This window comes from Mustela erminea, chromosome 5 (genome assembly GCF_009829155.1).
Source record: "Mustela erminea isolate mMusErm1 chromosome 5, mMusErm1.Pri, whole genome shotgun sequence".
Classification (NCBI taxonomy): domain Eukaryota; kingdom Metazoa; phylum Chordata; class Mammalia; order Carnivora; family Mustelidae; genus Mustela; species Mustela erminea.
The window spans coordinates 65,000,162-65,017,564 of NC_045618.1; the positions used below are offsets into that span (position 1 = coordinate 65,000,162).

Sequence of the window (17,403 nt, forward strand, 5' to 3'; positions counted from 1 at the left end):
ACAAAGGTTGCAACATGACAAAAATTGTGTAGTATTTACCAGCACCATTCAGTAATACAGCCTTAACCATACCTCCTTGAACTACTTCATAACTTGTCAAGAAAAGCAGTTTGCGGCAAGGGCATGTGGTATGCACCTAGTATTAAAATTGCTTTGTCTTAAAATTAAGCGTGAGGATATTAAAAAAAATACATTGTGAAGAAGACTGCTTATCTCAGAGTGAAGATACAACAGCTGAAAAGCACTAGCTTGGTATTTAAAAATTAAATGACCAGACCCTCCAACTTTGAAGCTGACGAAGGTAAACCTCTCCATTATTGCACTGCATTACAACTTGTGGAATCTCTCGAATGCATAGACTGTCTAGTTCCTATTTATCAGACTGTTCTACGGATGGAGTGCTTCAGATGGGGGAGGGAAGCTCTTTACCTGTTTTATTTCCCTGATTTAAGTGACAATTCTCCTTTGTTCTCTTAGGCTGCAGTGGAATAACTTTTAACAGGGTTTTGGCATTTCCTTTCCTTTATAAAACATGCTCAGCAAACTGCACCAGTTGACTACAGTTTGGTAAATTGTTATGTTAACAATTATGACATCTGCAATGTTTTATAAAAGCAACTAATTTAATAAAATCACTATTGTGAGGACTTAAATTTTGTGTTAACTCCCAAGAGATAGTTTTCGAGGGTACAGAACCCAGCTCTTGGGACTAGAGTTCTCTGTATACTTACAAAGCTTAGTAAATGCCTAACAAGCTTTAAGACAAAAATGATGTGCCAGGCCCTGAATAGTGTCACCCTAGAGCAACAGAGGTATAGGGCTACCTTCCTCTTATTTACTTGGGCAAATTAGTAACTAGAAGAGCTTATTTATTTGAAGTAATTGAGCTTATTACTCAGGTTATGGCTGTAAGCACAGATTGGGTGATCTTTATTATATATTTTCTGTTAAACAATTTAACCAAATTTGTGGTTGTAGTCTTTTTTGAAACCACCAGAGAATCAAAAGCAGGGGCAGAACAAAAAGATGTTTTAAATTTCTCTTAAATAGGAATTAGCAACCTCAATCAAAGCTCTGTTAGACTGCTGAGTATAAGAAAGGACCATCTGAGTGATCTGAGGAGTGAACAGAAAGCAGTGACTACACAGCAATAATTACAGCAAATAAAGATTATTTTAAGGCAGACAAGGGCTAAGATTTCCTTGGCAGTAATAATGACATACAGTGAATTTAAAATCTATTTTATTATAGAGATCAGTTTCTAACAAATGAAAATGTATCATCTGTTCCTTAACTCTGTAAATAATATTAAATTCCTTTGAAACTGGAATCTGCAGGCACAGGTATTCTTTAATCAATACTGTATCTCTAAATAGAAGTCAGACTTCAGGAAGATGGAGCTTTTGATCTTAATACCAGTATCTATATAAGTGGTATAGATGAACAATCACTTTTAAATAATTTCCTTGTGAAAATTCTCTCATTCTTTACCTACTGTTCACAAAGGACTGGTTATGGTCAGTCCTGGGGTTTTACAACTTGAAAACAAATATCCCCAATGCATTATCCTACTCTGATCACAAACATCTGTCAGTACCTCATCTCAGTACCAGAAAATAGGCGCCTAGGACATCTCCACAATAACCACCCTCCTGTCATCTGAATCCACCTAACCTGCTAGCATGTCCTTCAGACAGCAGCCAGTCTGAGGGTCCTTCAGCAGCACATTTACAATGTCAAAAAATTTGTGTTCGTATGCGAGCTTGTAATATAGGTAGACATCTTCACAGTATGTGAGTAACTTCTTCAGGTTTTTCACAGCTGTGTCAGCCAGTTGATGTTGTTTGTATCTAGACGAACATAAGAACATATGGGTTACAATCCTGCATTTGGAGTGAGGCCTGTCACTGACACAGCTATTTAGAGAGGATCCTGGAATTTGAGAAATTATTTAAGACTAGTATTAGGGGGTACTAGATAAACACTGAAATTAAAAATGTTACCTTCATGCTTGCCTTATTTGGAGTAAGTGTGGTACTCCCAAGGGGGCCCCTGAGGTTTAGGGTTGTCGGTACCTCAGGCAGGCTGAGTAGCTATCCTCCCATTTTAAATACAGAGCACTGTGAGGACACCGTTATCCATCTGTCTGCATAACTTTGTTAAATGATCTCTTGCTTCTGGGGATTCTTGACATCTGCCATCTCAGGCAGAGGTATCTATAGGCATGTTCTATTTAGCCATAAAATTCTTACCTATGCCTTACTCAAAGCAGAGGCATTTTAATACTTACTTTTTGGAAATCTCTTCAAATATACTAGATCTTAATAGCCTTTGCTGCTTAAATTCTTCCAGGTAATTAAAATCTCCTTTAAGAATCACTCGTTGGTAGAGGATTTCTGCCCAATCGGGAACAAAGTCATAGGCCTCGGCCACAATAGAAGCCTTAAAAGGATAGAGGGGAAGATACCGTTAAGGCCCTATTTGATGTAAAACTGAAGGCAAGCTGTTCTAGAACACAGTACTGTGCATTCGCAGTGAGTGTGGGCATCACCAATTATGCTGATAGGGTCTATGTATTAGCCTTGGGGAAAAGTTTGATGTTCGACATTTCTCTGCCCTTAAACCCCGTCTTGCAGTGTTTTTAATCTTCACAATGCATTAATAAAAACTGCTGAGAAACAGTATTTTTCCCCCTAACGCAACTGTGTAAGGAACAGGGGAAGGGCTGATTTCCTGGTAACCATTTCTCATTCACGGGCTAAATGCCAGCCTCCCAAAAGCCCTGACTCCTGCTACCCCAGGTGCACCATTCTAGAAGCAGTAGGGCTGGGAGATGCTCAGCCTGCCAGCAGGTCTGCTCCAACCCCAGCTGTGTGAGCAGCAAGGCTGTCTCCCTGTCCCTGGCCTCGTAGAGCAGGAAAAAAGACCGCAGCGCCTCACCATCCTCCAACCTCTGCCCAAACAATGTACTAATTAACACTGCCATGGAATCAGACAGTTCAAGTTAAAAGCTTAGAACTGCCCTGGTTCTGTCACTAGCCTTGACGCCTCAGGCAAGTCACTCAACCTATGGGCCCTGGGAGAGGGACAGCAGGAGAGGATGCTGGCTAGGTTTCCCTTCCTTGCTTACCTGGTAGAACCGAGGTAGAGCCATGAGACAGTCCATCAGCCGGTGGCGGCCCAGGTTGATGAGCATCGTGTTCTGGCCCGTGTTCAGAAAGTGAATCTGCAGTGTTATCAACTTGGTGAGCCGGTGACAGTGCAGGGCCTGTCGCACACAGGAGTCCTGAGGAACAAAGGCAGAGTAGGCACAGATAGAAAGACGGTTGCCATCTCCCCTGCGATTCTTCCAGCAACTGAACTAACCCCTTCTGCCCCCAGTAGACCCCTTTACTTGGAAAAGCCCAGGGACAAAATCGCATCCTAAGGCCGCACTGGAATAGGATCTGCTGTTACCTTGGCGTAACTCTCCGCCGCGTCCAGCATCAGGGTCAGGGCTTTCAGCAGCAGCAGCTTCAGGTGCTGCCCATCCTTGAGGCTGTCCTCTGCAGTAGAGAAGGAAACCCACCAGGTGTGTGACTCCCAAGGCCGCACCCATCCCAGTCAGTAATGTGGGCTGGACTGGAAACGTCCCCACCCCCGCTCGCACTGGGAGGCAGGTACGACTTGCTCCGGTAAAGGCTACCGGGCTGAGGTGTGCACACACTGGTAGGCCTCCTCCAGTTCTCAGAAGTATCAAGGCAGGCTTGCATGGCCTCAGCAGACACACTGCTTCCTGACTGATGACACCCCAGCTGCACAGACTGCAGATGGGTTGATGCCTTCCACATCCCCTTCTGCCTCCCGCCTGCTCCACGAGTGGCTATGAGCAGCCACAGTGGAGAGTGGTTCCCTGGTCTCCTGCCCCTCCTCAGCCCTTAGAACCTGGGCTGGTGGGTGGCGAGCGGCACTGGCCCGGGAGCATTGCTATGACTTGTGCTCACCCCAGGGCTGGGACTCGATCAATTTCAGCTGGATGCAGGCAGCCGCCTCATGGTTCTCCCCAATCTCCCGACACATGCTGAAGCACAGAGCGATCATGTTGTGCTTCTCACTGTCCCCAGGGCGGCAACGTTTGATGTAGTCCAGGAGGGCCGTCTTCAGGGTGCCACTCTGCCCAGGAAAAAGACAGGGAGTACCGGGGTCAACCAGTGACTGCAAGGCAGGCATGACCAGCTGAGTCCCTTGGTTCAGAAAGTTCCTTAGAAACTCTCCCCAAAAGAAGATAACCGAAACTAAACACAGAAGCCGATGCTGCCCGGAGTATAAGAAAACAGGCGCATCCTCTCTGATGGTGAGAATGTGAATGGTAAAACTGTTGGAAGGGAGGACCTAAAAGATGTGCACATGCGCATTACTCCAGCAAGCCACGTCGAGGAATCGACCCCTTAAGGAATAAGCAGAAAGAAGTGCTGAGATGCACGTAACAAAGATATTTAATAGCAGACAATCAGAAATCATCCAGATGTCCAAAACCAGGGCTAGGAGAATTACCATGTAGCCATTAAAACCAGTGTTGATTTGGAAGATACTCATGACATGCTTATTAAGTGAGAAAAGCCAGCTCTTTCATATCTACACAGCATTAGTAAAGTTTTGCTGAAACTATCTAAATATGTATGTATCTGTGTTTGTGGTACCTGTGCAGAGAAAGGGCCTAAACCAAATTGTTAGCAGTGGCTGTCTCCAGATGGTTGATAGATAACAGAGGGCTTTTTTCTGTGGCGTGCTGTTTTCCAAGTGTCTTTACACTGAATATGCATTACTTTTGTAATCAGAAAAAAAGTTACTAAAAGAATATTTACATTCAGAAATGAAAATACCTCAAAAACAATCCTGAAAACCCTCTGGGGTATCCTGAAAGTGTGCCCAGGTCCAGGACTCGTTCCTCTCCTGACAGTGGGACTGGGTTGTCCTGAAACTAGCCCAGTACTGGGGAGACTTTTTCTACTTCATCTCTTTAGTCCTTCTGGACTTGAGCCCACGTTCCCGGAAGCCAAAAATGTGCCTCGGTTTTTAAGTCTTCAGAGGTACAGTAGGCTGAAGCAATGAATCAGCCAAATGAATGACTTGGAAACAGAAGCTCTGTGACACACCAGATGTCACAGAGCATGCTACCGACAGACAGCCTGAAGGCCTGGCATGTCCACCCTCGGCTTCCAAGCCTCCTCTGGGGTCATCACCACAAATCGCTCTGCAGCCTTTCAGGGCCAGGCCTCAGCATTCACTTCCTAAGGCTTTCTCATGGCCCCCCCCGAAACTCCACTTCTGAGCTGCTTAATCCACTTCCACTGAGCTCACTGAAGTGGTTCTTGCCCCGCCAGAGCCGGCATTCAGACAGGTGACCGAGGCTGAGGTGGCAGTGCGCAAACTCATTTTGTCTGTTACTTAATGTCTGTCGGCATAATCGCTACCTGGCCTGAAGCTAACCTGAAGCTACAGGTTGCAGTGCGTGTCCTAGGGAGTTCATTCCCTCCCTCTAGATGGAGGGCTCCACCCTGGTTAGGATTATTCCTGACAAGTCTGAGACTCTTAAATGTCAATAGTATACACCATCCCGGAGCTCAAAGTACTGTACACCTACCGGATCCAACTTCTTCCTCATCAGTACTTCGAAGTAGTGCTTTTTATGCAGCAGGTCAAATATGTAGGTCATCTCGTTGTACCTTCCGATGCCAGTGAGGAGGCGCACCTGGGAAGGGCAAGGGCCGCCTGTGTCAGCAGCAGCTGGAACTCTCTCAGCCAGCCCACTATTCCCCTCCAATGTGGCTGCTTCCAGATGCCAAGCTCCAGGGGAGCAGAAGGGCTCATGCCAGGCCGCTGTTCTTCACTCCCTCCTCCCTTCCTGTGGACCCAACAGGGCCCCCTCTGGAGGATTCAGAAAGGCCGGTCACTGGGACACCAGGGGCCACTGCCGCCTTTGCTTTGTGTACATGTGACTGTAAGCGCTGACATGCCACCAGGGGCGTGAGTCCTCAGCTCACTTCAGACAGAATGCAAATCTTGTTTTGGGGTGAAATACAGCTGACTCAGCCCTCTAGAAAAACTAACTGCCCTGGCAAGGGGGTGGGCCAGCCCTGGAACATGGCAGGGATCCTTCTGAGGGCTGCTCCTCTGGAACAGTCTCTGACTGTGACAGCAGTCCTAACCTGGAGCAGAGGGCTGAGCCGCCCAGCCAGTCCCCAGTGCGGGAGTCATATCCAGATGGGCACCTGCCCTAAGACCTCACCAGCTCTGGACTGGCTGCCAGCCTATCCATTCTCTCAAAACTTTCCTCAGAAAGGAGGGCAGGGGGTCAGGGGCTTCATACCATCAGCCCGTACTCCTCACTGGGGGCCAAGTGTTTGTCTGTGAGCAGCCGGGCAGCTTGCAGGACCCTGATGATGCCCTCCATGTGGCACGTGAGCGTGAAGCAGTGATGGGCCAGGATCAGCAGCTCCGCAGCTGGGGACATGAGGCGGTGGTTAAGACAAGGCTACGAACCTGGGCAGGAGGGGGAAGGGGCCTATACGGACAGCCCATTGGGAGCAGGCCCCCCACTGGTCCTCTGAGATCCTTGACCTCACCAGCTTTGGAGTAAAATTTGACTATATAAAACTTTAAAAAATGGGTATACCCTGGAATCAGGAATTTATCTTAGGGAAATAATCATGGATGGGCATATAAACTTGCCCATAAGGATGTCTGTCCCAGTGTCTGAAACAGCAGAAAACTGGAAGCCAACTAAAGGTCCGGAATTAGGGTATAAAAATTTTTAATTCTATGAGAAATACCATGTAACCAGTAAGAAAGATATATAGAAGAATACTATCATGGAAAGCACGTTCATAGGGTAATTATAAACAGTCTACACATGCCATTTTTGAAAAACAGAAGCCTATAGACTCGCACAGAAGATCAGAGGGACACATACTACTGACTGCCTAGAATGAACTACAGACTTGTGGAAAGCCAGCAGGCTTCGAGGTCACCGTCTGGGTCCCTCTGCCACGTAACAGCTACAAGTTCCTCAATCTCTCTAAGTTTCAGTTTCCTTCTAAAATGGGGATGGTGATCTCTGCTGTGTGGGGTGATGGAAGAGGAAGAGGAAGCGAAGGGCCAAATGTTACCAGGTTGCCCTCTTGTGCACTTTCACAGTTGGGGCTGCTTTTCCATGTATGTTTTTCTACATTTTCTTCAGTGAACTGCTGGCTCTCCACTAAGAACTTACACACCCCAGTGGGGATCCAGAGCAGGAACAAGGATCCAAACAGTGTTTTGGAAAGGCTAATGCCAGAAGACTTCTTGGAGACCTCCCTGGGCCTCCAACATAGAAGAAAATAGCCAAGAACTTACTGCAAGACAGTTCCCCGTGGGGAACAGAGGAAATCTTGTCCAACAGCTTCATGCCTATCAACGTGCGATCCTGACACAGAGTGGTCAGCTGAAGAAATGTCTGGCTTTCCTCTGCTGGAGCGAACATCTGCTTCTGTCCTGTACGTAGAGAAAGACGGGGAAAAACATGCGGCTTTAACCTTGCAAGCTGAGAGCAAGGTCAGAGTCCCTGGCTAAGAGGCCCACTCTGCCCAGGCCTGGGCACTGGAAGGGGACACCAAAGGAGCCCCCAGGACAGCTCCCTGCTCTGCTGAGCTCACATTCCTTGGCCTGGTGTCCCCTCAAAGGTCAGCAGTAGCTCACCAGCTCAGAGAAGGGCAAGGCTGCTCTAAGCGTTAATCCTAAAACAATCCACGAAAAGCAACAACATAAATGCCATGTGTTCTCCCGGCAAGTGCAACCTGGCAACGTCAGAGGGCAGTGTGTGGGAGGCATAAGGGCGAAGCACCCACGTCCTTACTGCTGGGACTTGAGAATGTGCTCTCAGGGGCTGGGGAGGCCTGTCTGGTGGGGTACCTGTTCCCTCTGACGGGGTCAGTAGCTCTCGGGTCACCTCTTCAGCCACAAGTTCAGCCACGGTATCTGGCTCGAGGCCCTGGGTGCTGATGAAAGCCTGGGCGCGCCTGCATCGGTCCGGCTGCCGAGAGGCCAAGATAGCCCGGAGCATGGTCTCACCATCCTGAGTGGCCACGTCTGTGTAGGAACAGCCCAACTCCTGAGAGGAAGGCAAAGTTGGTCAAAGCTCCTGTTAGGAGCCAGGTAAAAGCTAGCAAAAGACAGCCCTTTCTGAAACCCCACATGGGCTAACTCTATGGTTTGCTGAGCTTAGAGATCTTGCACCCCAAGCAGAAACCTCAGAAGCAGCCAACACCATTTTCTAGCCCTTTCTTTGACTTCACCAATGAGCTGGAGCCAAGTCTTGAAGACTTGTCTTCAGAAGCCATCAGGTGACTTACATCTTGTTGAACACTGAGCTTTCTAAATGTTATGACATGCAAGAAAGTTGGATAAAAAGGCAAGAGGCCGCCTTCTACTCTTCCCACAGCAGTAGCAAAACCCTCCGTCTCCAGAGAAGCCCTTCCAAAGAAGGGCTTTAGTGCTTGGCATTGTGTCCCTTGTGCTCTTCTGCTTCTGAGAGTGTATTGTTTTTGCCCCTCAATCAGTACAAAGTCACAGACAATTCTCAGCTGCTTGGGTTCCTGTTTTTATAGTCCTCACATTCCATTTTGTTGTATTTTTCCAACTTATTTCGGCTTCTCCCCCGTGGAAATCCCCCAACAATCCTGAAACCAACCAAGATAGCACGGCCAGAAGGGACCTTTAGGGTTAGGTCATGTACAGATGGAGAACCAGGAACCCAGAGGTGTGGAATGCCTTGCCCTCGCTCTGGCTGGATGGGCCACAGCCAGGACTCAAAAGGCCCGGCTGGCCTGGCATCTGCCCCGTATTCCCAGGGATGCGTTTACAGGGGCCAACATCCCCATGAGTCATCTGCTCCCACATCATGATTATCATGTGAAAGGCCAAGTTGGCAGCATCCAAAATCTACCTCCAACTTCCTGCTCCCCTCCCCCGCCCCACCCCCGGAGCACATACCTTGGCAAGTTCATACAGACACAGGACCTGCCGGCAGTAGTTCTTCCCATGGAGGCATTTGCTTGTCAGAGTTTCCAGATTAGTCACCACTTCATCACTGGGGGGCAGCATCACAAACGACTGACTATCCAAACTCGAAGCTGGAAGCAGATACAGGTCTGAGAAGGGGCTTAAAGCTGCCAAGTGGAGGTCTCCCCCTAATGCCCATGATACCACCTCTCCGCTCACAGCTTCTTCCATTGCATCCCTGTGACTCTCCCTGGGTCTGGGACCACTTCTGACTGGGCCCATACCCCACTTGAGCTTATTTCATCGCCATCTTTGAGGAAATCCCAGCCTGGGATCCCAGCCTGGGAGCCTCACAGGCTACTAGACTCCAAGCCACCTAATGAAAACACTAGATCATCACCAAAGATGTCTGCTAAACTCTCTTCCACACACCCTCCCCCTTTCCTCTAATATCACGTAAGTCACCAGGTCTAGCTGACTGTGTCTCCAAAACATGTCCCCGGTCACAGGCTCCCTTACAGTCTTCATGACCCTGAGTGTGAGAGGCTGCTACCGGGTCCTGCTGCCGGCTGCGCCTCCCCACATCAATCTCCCACAGATCCAGGAGAGTCTTTCCAAAATGCCCATCACAAAAACCAAGGCTCATCTGGATAGAAGCCTGAAAGGCATGATAAAAAAACTAAAATCCATTCCAGATTTTTGAAAAGAAACAAAAAGAGCTTTTAGCTGAAAATAGAAGAAAATGGTCTGAATTTGAGAAAGTGTTCCTATTAGGGAAAAAAGTATTAAAGAGTATTTAGGTCACACTGTTCCTTGTAACAAAAACACAATTGAAAAATTTATGTACCAATAAAGTACTGTTAAATAATAAAAGTTTAAATAAAATTATAATTTAAGTGTATATCAATATACAGCATTAAATAGTATATCCATACAGAATACTCTGCAGCCATTAAAAAGAATGAGGTCAATACATGTATACTGACAGGAAAAAAATGTAGAACTTAAGTTTCTTAAGTTAAACTTAAGTTAATGATATAACTTAAGTTTTGTAAAAAAAAATAAATGGGGTGTATGTGTGCACATAACATGTGTAAACCCACACAGAGAAAACAACACATCCCAAGTGAGTAAAAGACACTATTCTGGGGAACTTGGTGGGGGTGGTAGATGGCTACTGGGAGAATGATTTTCACTTTGTACTTTATGCACTTCCTTACTGTGATCTGTTACACTAAGCATGGAATACTTTTGCATTTAAGATATTACACATTTTAAAATATGCTTTAAAGACCAAAAAGTAAGTAAGTAACAACTAAGACCGGGTAATTCCCTGCTTAAAGTCCTTCACTGGGGTTCCAGATGGAGGGCCAGTAGAGGCAGTTCACCGCACCCGGTCTCACCAACCGAACTTGGTGTAAATTCCAGCACACAGCAGGATGCATGAAATGACACAAATGATCATCTTTTCCCCTCTAGTAACCTCTAGCCTGAATGCAATGCTGCCTGAAACGCAAAACTAAGCGCTAACTCTGGCAGAGAGAGAGCACGCACTCCACACTCACAGTCAGGGAACAGGAGAGGGAGCTCCTACGGGCTTTCTCCTCTCCGCTCCCCAGCAGCCCCGGGGCTATGGTGGGAGGGGCTGCAGCAGAAGCTGCTAAAATCCCAAACTCAGAGCCTAATCTTATTTTTAGATTCGGCTGCTCTGGGCCCCAGACGATGCAGTGAACCCATGTTTCCTTTCGCATTATCCTCCTGTCTGCTGGCCCAGGATACAGGTGTGGTCAGGGGTGTGCTAACAGAACGAGGGAGCTAGAACTCCAGCTTTGGGCCATAAGACGACAAAGGGAAGCCTCAGGGAGCAAGGAAATACCTGGGAGAGAGATTCAGAAAGCCACACAATAAAGCTGTTTATCAATTCCAGGGCTCACACCTGGGCTTTGAATCTGGAGATCTGCTCCCTGTCAGTGTAGCAAGACCCTGAGAGCTGAATTCACAGACCACCACCCAGGCTGAGGACTGACCCCAGGATGCCGCATATACACGCCACAGATCTGAACAGCACCACAAAGAGGCTGGAAGCCCAACTGACAGTAGAACCACAGGCAAAAGAAAGTGGGTTGGAACTTGCAGCCCAAAACTAACCAGGTCAACTATCTGCTGAAAAATTTTTGAAAGATTAAAAATTTTAAAAATCACCATTCCCCGTAAGATTTAAACAAGCACCCAGAATCTCATAACATACTTTCCAAAATGTTCAGGATACAACTCAAAATTACTCAACATACAAAAATCCTGCAGTAAAACCTCAATTCATAGGAGAAAAGACAATCAACAGATGACACCTAGTACTAAAATGACATAGGTGGGGCGCCTGGGTGGCTGTCATTGGGCCTCTGCCTTCAGATGGGTCATGATTGGGCTCCCCGCTCAGCAGGAAGCCTGCTTCTCACTCACCCACTCCCCCTGCCTGTGTTTCCTTCTTACTGTGTCTCTCCCTATCAAGTAAATAAATAAAACCTTAAAAAATAAATAAAATGACATAAATGTTGAAGTTACCTGATAGTTTAAAGCAGCTATTATACAAAGTGTTACAACAATTATGAATGTTCTTGAGGCAGACTGAAAAACAAAAAGTCTCAAAGAAACAGAAGGTATAAAGAAGAAAATGGAAATTTTGGAAGTGAAAAATAACTGAAATTTTAAAATCACAGAAATAAACTCAACAGCAGCATGCAAATACCAGAGGAAAGAGTTACTGAAACTGAAGATGGACAAACAGAAATTATCCAATCTGAGGAAAAAAAAATTCCAATCTCAACAAGAAAGAGAAAAAAGAAAAATTGGAAAAAAAAAAAAAACCAGAGTAAAGTCTAAAGGACTTGTAAGACAGCAGAAATAAGAGTTCTGTGATTTGCATCACTGACGTCCCAGAAGGGAAAGACTACGAGTATAGTGCTGAAAAAGTCTTTGAAAACATAATGTCTGAAAACTACTTAAATTTGATGAAACATATAAACGCAATCATTCAAGAATGTTCAGTGAACCCCAAACAGGATAAACTCAAAGAAATACATACCCCTCATGTAAAATCAAACTGCTGAAGATTAAACATAGAAAAAAATCTTGAAAGCAACCAGAGAAAAATGCATTATCTATAGGGGGATAATTCAAATGACTGCAGATTATTCATCAGATACCATGGAGATCAAAAGTTGTACAACATTTTTAAGCACTGAAAAAAAATTATGAATTTTCTATAGCCAGCAAAAATCATCCTCCAGGAATGAAGGTGAAATAGACATTCTCAGATGAAGCTAAACAATGAAGAAAAACTAAGAGAATGTGTTACTAGCAGACAACTAGAATCACTAAAGGAATCACTAAAGGAGAATCACTAAAGGAAGTCCTTCAGACAGAGGGAAGAGAAACTAGAAGGAAACTTGGAACAACAGGAATGAAGGAAAAGCAAAATAAATTGTAAATTTCTGAGTAAATATAATTATTCTCCTCTTGAGTTTTTAAAAATATGTTTTTTGGTTGAAAGTAAAAATGTGCACTGTTTTATGGGGATTTCAATGTTATAATAATAAGACAAGTAGGGGCGCCTGGGTGGCTCAGTTGGCTAAGCGATGGGGACTCTAAGTTTCAGCTCAGGTCATGATCTCAGGGTTGTGAGATCGAGGTCCCTCTCAGATTCTCCTAGCTTGGCTCAGACACTGCTTGAGATTCTCTGCCCCTCCCTCCGCCCCCACCCCCCCATAGCTTGTACACAGGTGCATGTGCTCTCAAAATAAAAAGAAAAGAAAAGTAAGACATAAAGGCAAAGAAGTGACTTTATAGGTGGTAAGGTTTCTACATTCCAGCTGAGGTAGTAAAATACTGATTTTAAGTACACTGTAAAAAATGTTTAATGTAATCCACAAACCAACCAACGAAAAACCTATGCAAAGCTACATAGTCAAAATTAGAATAAATTAAAATGGAAGACTAAAAAATGTTCAAATAACCCAAAGGCAGGAAAAAATGTTTCTTCAAAAACTACAAACTCGGGGCGCCTGGGTGGCTCAGTGGGTTAAGCCTCTGCCTTCGGCTCAAGTCATGATCCCAGGGTCCTGGGATCGAGCCCCACGTCGGGCTCTCTGCTCAGCGGGGAGCCTGCTTCCTCCTCTCTCTCTGCCTGCCTCTCTGTCTGCTTGTGATCTCTCTCTCTCTCTCTCTGTCAAATAAATAAATAAAATTTAAAAAAAAAAAAGGGCACCTGGGTGGCTCAGTGGGTTAAGCCGCTGCCTTTGGCTCAGGTCATGATCTCAGGGTCCTGGGATCGAGTCCCGCATCGGGCTCTCTGCTTGGCGGGGAGCCTGCTTCCTCCTCTCCTCTCTCTGCCTGCCTCTCTGCCTACGTGTGATCTCTGTCTGTCAAATAAATAAATAAATAAATCTTTAAAAAACCACAAACTCTTCAAAGGTGAAAAAGATAACCTAATTAGTTGTATAACTAAGAAAGAAATTAAATTTGTAGTTTAAAGTCTTCCAAAGTGGGGCACATGGGTGGCTCAGTGGGTTAGACTCTGCCTTCGGCTCAGGTCATGATCTCAGGGTCCTGGGATCGAGCCCCGCATCGGGCTCTCTGCTCAGCAGGGAGCCTGCTTTCCTTCCTCTCTCTCTGTCTGCCTCTCTGTCTACTTGTGATCTCTGTCAAATAAATAGATAAAATCTTAAAAAAAAAATTATTTATAAAAAATAAAAAAATAAAAAAAGTCTTCCAAACCATAAATCTCCAGGTTCAGATGGTTTTACTAGTAAATTCTACTGACTACCTGAAGAGGAACTAACACCAATTCCATTACAATGTCTTCCAAAGGGAGAAAAAAACAAAACAAAACAGAAGTGGAAGGTGTGCTTTCCAACTCATGAAACCAGCATTACCCAGATACATAAACCAGACAAAGCGTACCCCCCAAAAAAGTACAGGTCAATATTCCTCATGAATATAAATGTAAACATTTTCAAAGTAGAAAACTGATTATAATAATGTATCTAAAAGTTGTAATGCACTATGACTAAGTGGGATTTATCTTGGGAAGGAAAAGCTCGTTTAATATTTTAAGATTAATGTAATCTACCTAATGTAATCAATAGTCTAAAGAAAAAACCTGATATAATCATATCAATAGATGCAGAAAAAAATGACAAAATTTAATATTGATTCATGATAAAAAGACTCTCACAAACTAGTGATAGAAGGGAACTTCCTCAACATGACAAAGATTATCTTCAAAAAACCTATAGCTGGGGCTCCTGGGTGGCTCAGTGGGTTGGGGCCTCTGACTTCGGCTCGGGTCATGATCCCAGGGTTCTGGGATCAAGCCCCGTGTCGGGTTTTCTGCTTGGCAGGGAGCCTGCTTCCCCTTCTCCTCTCTCTCTCTGCCTGCGTCTCCACCTAGTTGTGATTTCTGTCAAATAAATAAATAAAATATTTTAAAAAAAAAACACAAAATCTATAGCTAATATCATACTTAACTATGAAAGACTGAATGCTTAACTATGAAAGACTGAATGCTTTCAAAGACAGTCTCTTTAACAAATGGTGCTGGGAAAACTGGACAGCTACATGGATAAGAATGAAACTGGATCCTTTCTTACACCACACACACACACACACACACAAAATTCACAATGGATTAGAGATCTAAATGTGAGATCTGAAACCATAAAATTCTTAGAAGAAAACATAGGCAGCAATCTCTCTGACAGCTGTAGAAATATTTTTCTACATGTCTCCTCAGGCAAGTGAGAAAAAGCAAAATTAAATTATTGAGAATACACTAAAATAAGAAGCTTTTACGCAGCAAATGAAACCATCAACAAAACAAAATACAGACTACTGAATGGGACAAGATAATTGGAAATACGTAGCTGATAAGGGGTTAATACATACAGAACTTCTATAACTCAACACCAAAAACCCCACAAATAATCCAACTAAAAAATTACAAGACATGAATAGACGTTTTTCCAAAGACATAAAGTTGGCCAAAAGACACATGAAAAGATGCTCAACATACCTCATCATTGGGGAAATGCAAATCAAAATCACAATGAGATATCACTTTATATCTGTCAGAATGGCTAAAATAAAACAACAACAACAACACAAGAAATAACAAGTGTTGGTGAGGAAAAGGAATCCTTGTGCATTCCTGGTGGGAATCCCAGCTGGTGTAGCCACTGTGGAAGACAGTGTGGAGGTTTCTCAAAAAATTAAAAATAGATCTACCCTATGATCCAGTAATTCCACTACTGGGTATTTACCCAAAGAACACAAAAGCATTAATTCAAAAAGATATATGCACCCCTATGTTTGCTGCAGCATTATTTATAACAATCAGGATATGGAACCAACCCAATTGTCTATTCACAGATGAATAGATAAAGAAGATGTGGTGCATGTATGTGTGTACACACACACACACACACACACACACACACAAAACTACTACTCAGCCATAAGAAAGAATGAAATCTTGCCATTTGCAACAATATGGATGGATTTAGAGGGTATAATGCTAAGACATTCAGAAAAAGAAATACCATATAATTTCACTGATACATGGGATTCAAGAAACAAATGAACAAAGAACAAAAGAGACAAAAAATACTCTTAACTATACAGAACAAACTGATGGCTACCAGAGGAGAGGTGGGTGCAGGGATGGATGAAACTGGTGAAGGCCATTAAGATTCCACTTATCCTGATGAGCAATGAGTAATGTTTAAACATCTTGAATCACACTGTACACCTGAAACTATACTGCTGGTTAATCACACTTGAATTTTATTTTATTTATTTATTTTTTTAAAGATTTATTTATTTATTTGACAGAGAGAAATTACAAGTAGGCAGAGAGGCAGGCAGAGAGAGAGAGGAGGAAGCAGGCTCCCTGCTGAGCAGAGAGCCCGATACGGAACTCGATCCCAGGACCCTGAGATCATGACCTGAGCAGAAGGCAGCGGCTTAACCCACTGAGCCACCCAGGCGCCCATCACACTTGAATTTTAAAAAAAGGCTGAATGCTCTCTACCTAAAATCTGTAACAAGGCAAGTATATCTGCTCTTACCATTTCTATCCAACGTCATACCAGAAGTCCTAGCCAGGGCAATAAAGGGAGACAAAGAAATAATACGCATTCGGATTGGAAAAGAAGATATAAAACCATCTCTATTAGATAGTATTGTCTCTAGAAAATACTAAGGAATCTATAAGAAAACCCCTAGGATAAGCAAGTTTAGCAAGGTCATAGGATATAAGAGTAACACAAAAATCAGTATATTTCTATATACCTTCAATGTACAATTAGAAACACGACTAATGGTATAGAATAAATTTCAATGAACTAGCTACAAGTCAAGTAGATTCCCTCCAACTTGGATATAGAGCTAGTTAAAAAACTTAAGTTTCTATTTCACTGACAAGTTAACTACCTAGTTTATGGATTACCCTTGGCTTGTTCAACCAGTCTGCCAAAAGGAACCGCTTCCTTCCGGGAAAGAGGGCCCACAGCTCTGTTCGGGACTCAGGGCTGTTTGCTCTCCTTCACTTACTGCTTTGGACTTTTCTTAGTGGAGTGCCAGGTTCTTCTTCCTCAAGCCGCTGGGCGCTTTGGAGGATAGCACGGATCTCTGGGTGCAGGCCATCCACACTAGCTTCCCCGGCAGCCAGTGCTCTGCAGTGCAACACCAAGGTGACATCTTGATTGTAGAAATGAAAATACCGACACACTCTACTTGCTTCATGGACACAGCCATCATCCAATAGGCGCCCAATCAGAGAGTTAAGGGACTCCTGCTCCTTCCAATCCAGTCTGCTCTCACAAGTCTCTTTGGGTGGAAGGCCATTAAGTTCTAAATATTTTGCTGTGTTCAGAGCAGCCAACATGGAGAGGGAAAACTTGTGGGCTACACTATCAAAGGATGGCTCCCCACTAGTTGAGATGTGCTGAGGAAACCTGGGCTCTGCGTCCTCCTGTTTCTCTCTGAGGGCATGCTGGGCAATGCGGCAGTGCCAGATCTGCTTCTCCAGCTCCTCCAGCTCCTCCTCAGGCCCTGGGGCCTCCTGAGCAAGCCAGTGAGCCGCCAGTGTGAGCAGCAGACGACGCTCCTCCAGGCCAGGCGGTCCCCCCTCCCCTGGGGCCTCAGGGGACTCCTGGGCCTGAGCTGAGAAAAAGGAAGCAGCTGCTCTGCTTGAAATGGCATTTTTCTTAAAATTCTCATGACACTTTGTCCAGAAGTCAATTCTTGCTTGTTTCAGGGCCCACTGGTCGGTGTGTTGTAAGGTCTGCATTTCCTGTGTTATCTGTGAAATTTAACAAAACACTTATT

At 44.6% G+C, this 17,403-nt stretch overlaps 1 protein-coding gene across 1 annotated transcript in view; it reads right to left on the bottom strand.

Annotated features, from left to right (window-relative positions):
- Positions 1-115: 115 nt before the first annotated feature.
- The window catches only part of SPG11 (SPG11 vesicle trafficking associated, spatacsin), an 88,558-nt gene continuing 71,270 nt past the window's right edge, over positions 116-17,403 (bottom strand). Inside the window, exons 30-40 of the mRNA XM_032343558.1 lie at positions 16,627-17,377; positions 9,010-9,149; positions 7,930-8,128; positions 7,375-7,512; positions 6,350-6,483; positions 5,624-5,731; positions 3,984-4,152; positions 3,457-3,545; positions 3,131-3,286; positions 2,291-2,442; positions 116-1,850 (exon numbers count right to left, since the gene is read on the bottom strand). Of these exons, the coding sequence (XP_032199449.1) occupies positions 1,670-1,850; positions 2,291-2,442; positions 3,131-3,286; positions 3,457-3,545; positions 3,984-4,152; positions 5,624-5,731; positions 6,350-6,483; positions 7,375-7,512; positions 7,930-8,128; positions 9,010-9,149; positions 16,627-17,377 (2,217 nt within the window). The 3' untranslated portion in view covers positions 116-1,669. The remainder of the gene's footprint in view (positions 1,851-2,290; positions 2,443-3,130; positions 3,287-3,456; positions 3,546-3,983; positions 4,153-5,623; positions 5,732-6,349; positions 6,484-7,374; positions 7,513-7,929; positions 8,129-9,009; positions 9,150-16,626; positions 17,378-17,403) is intronic.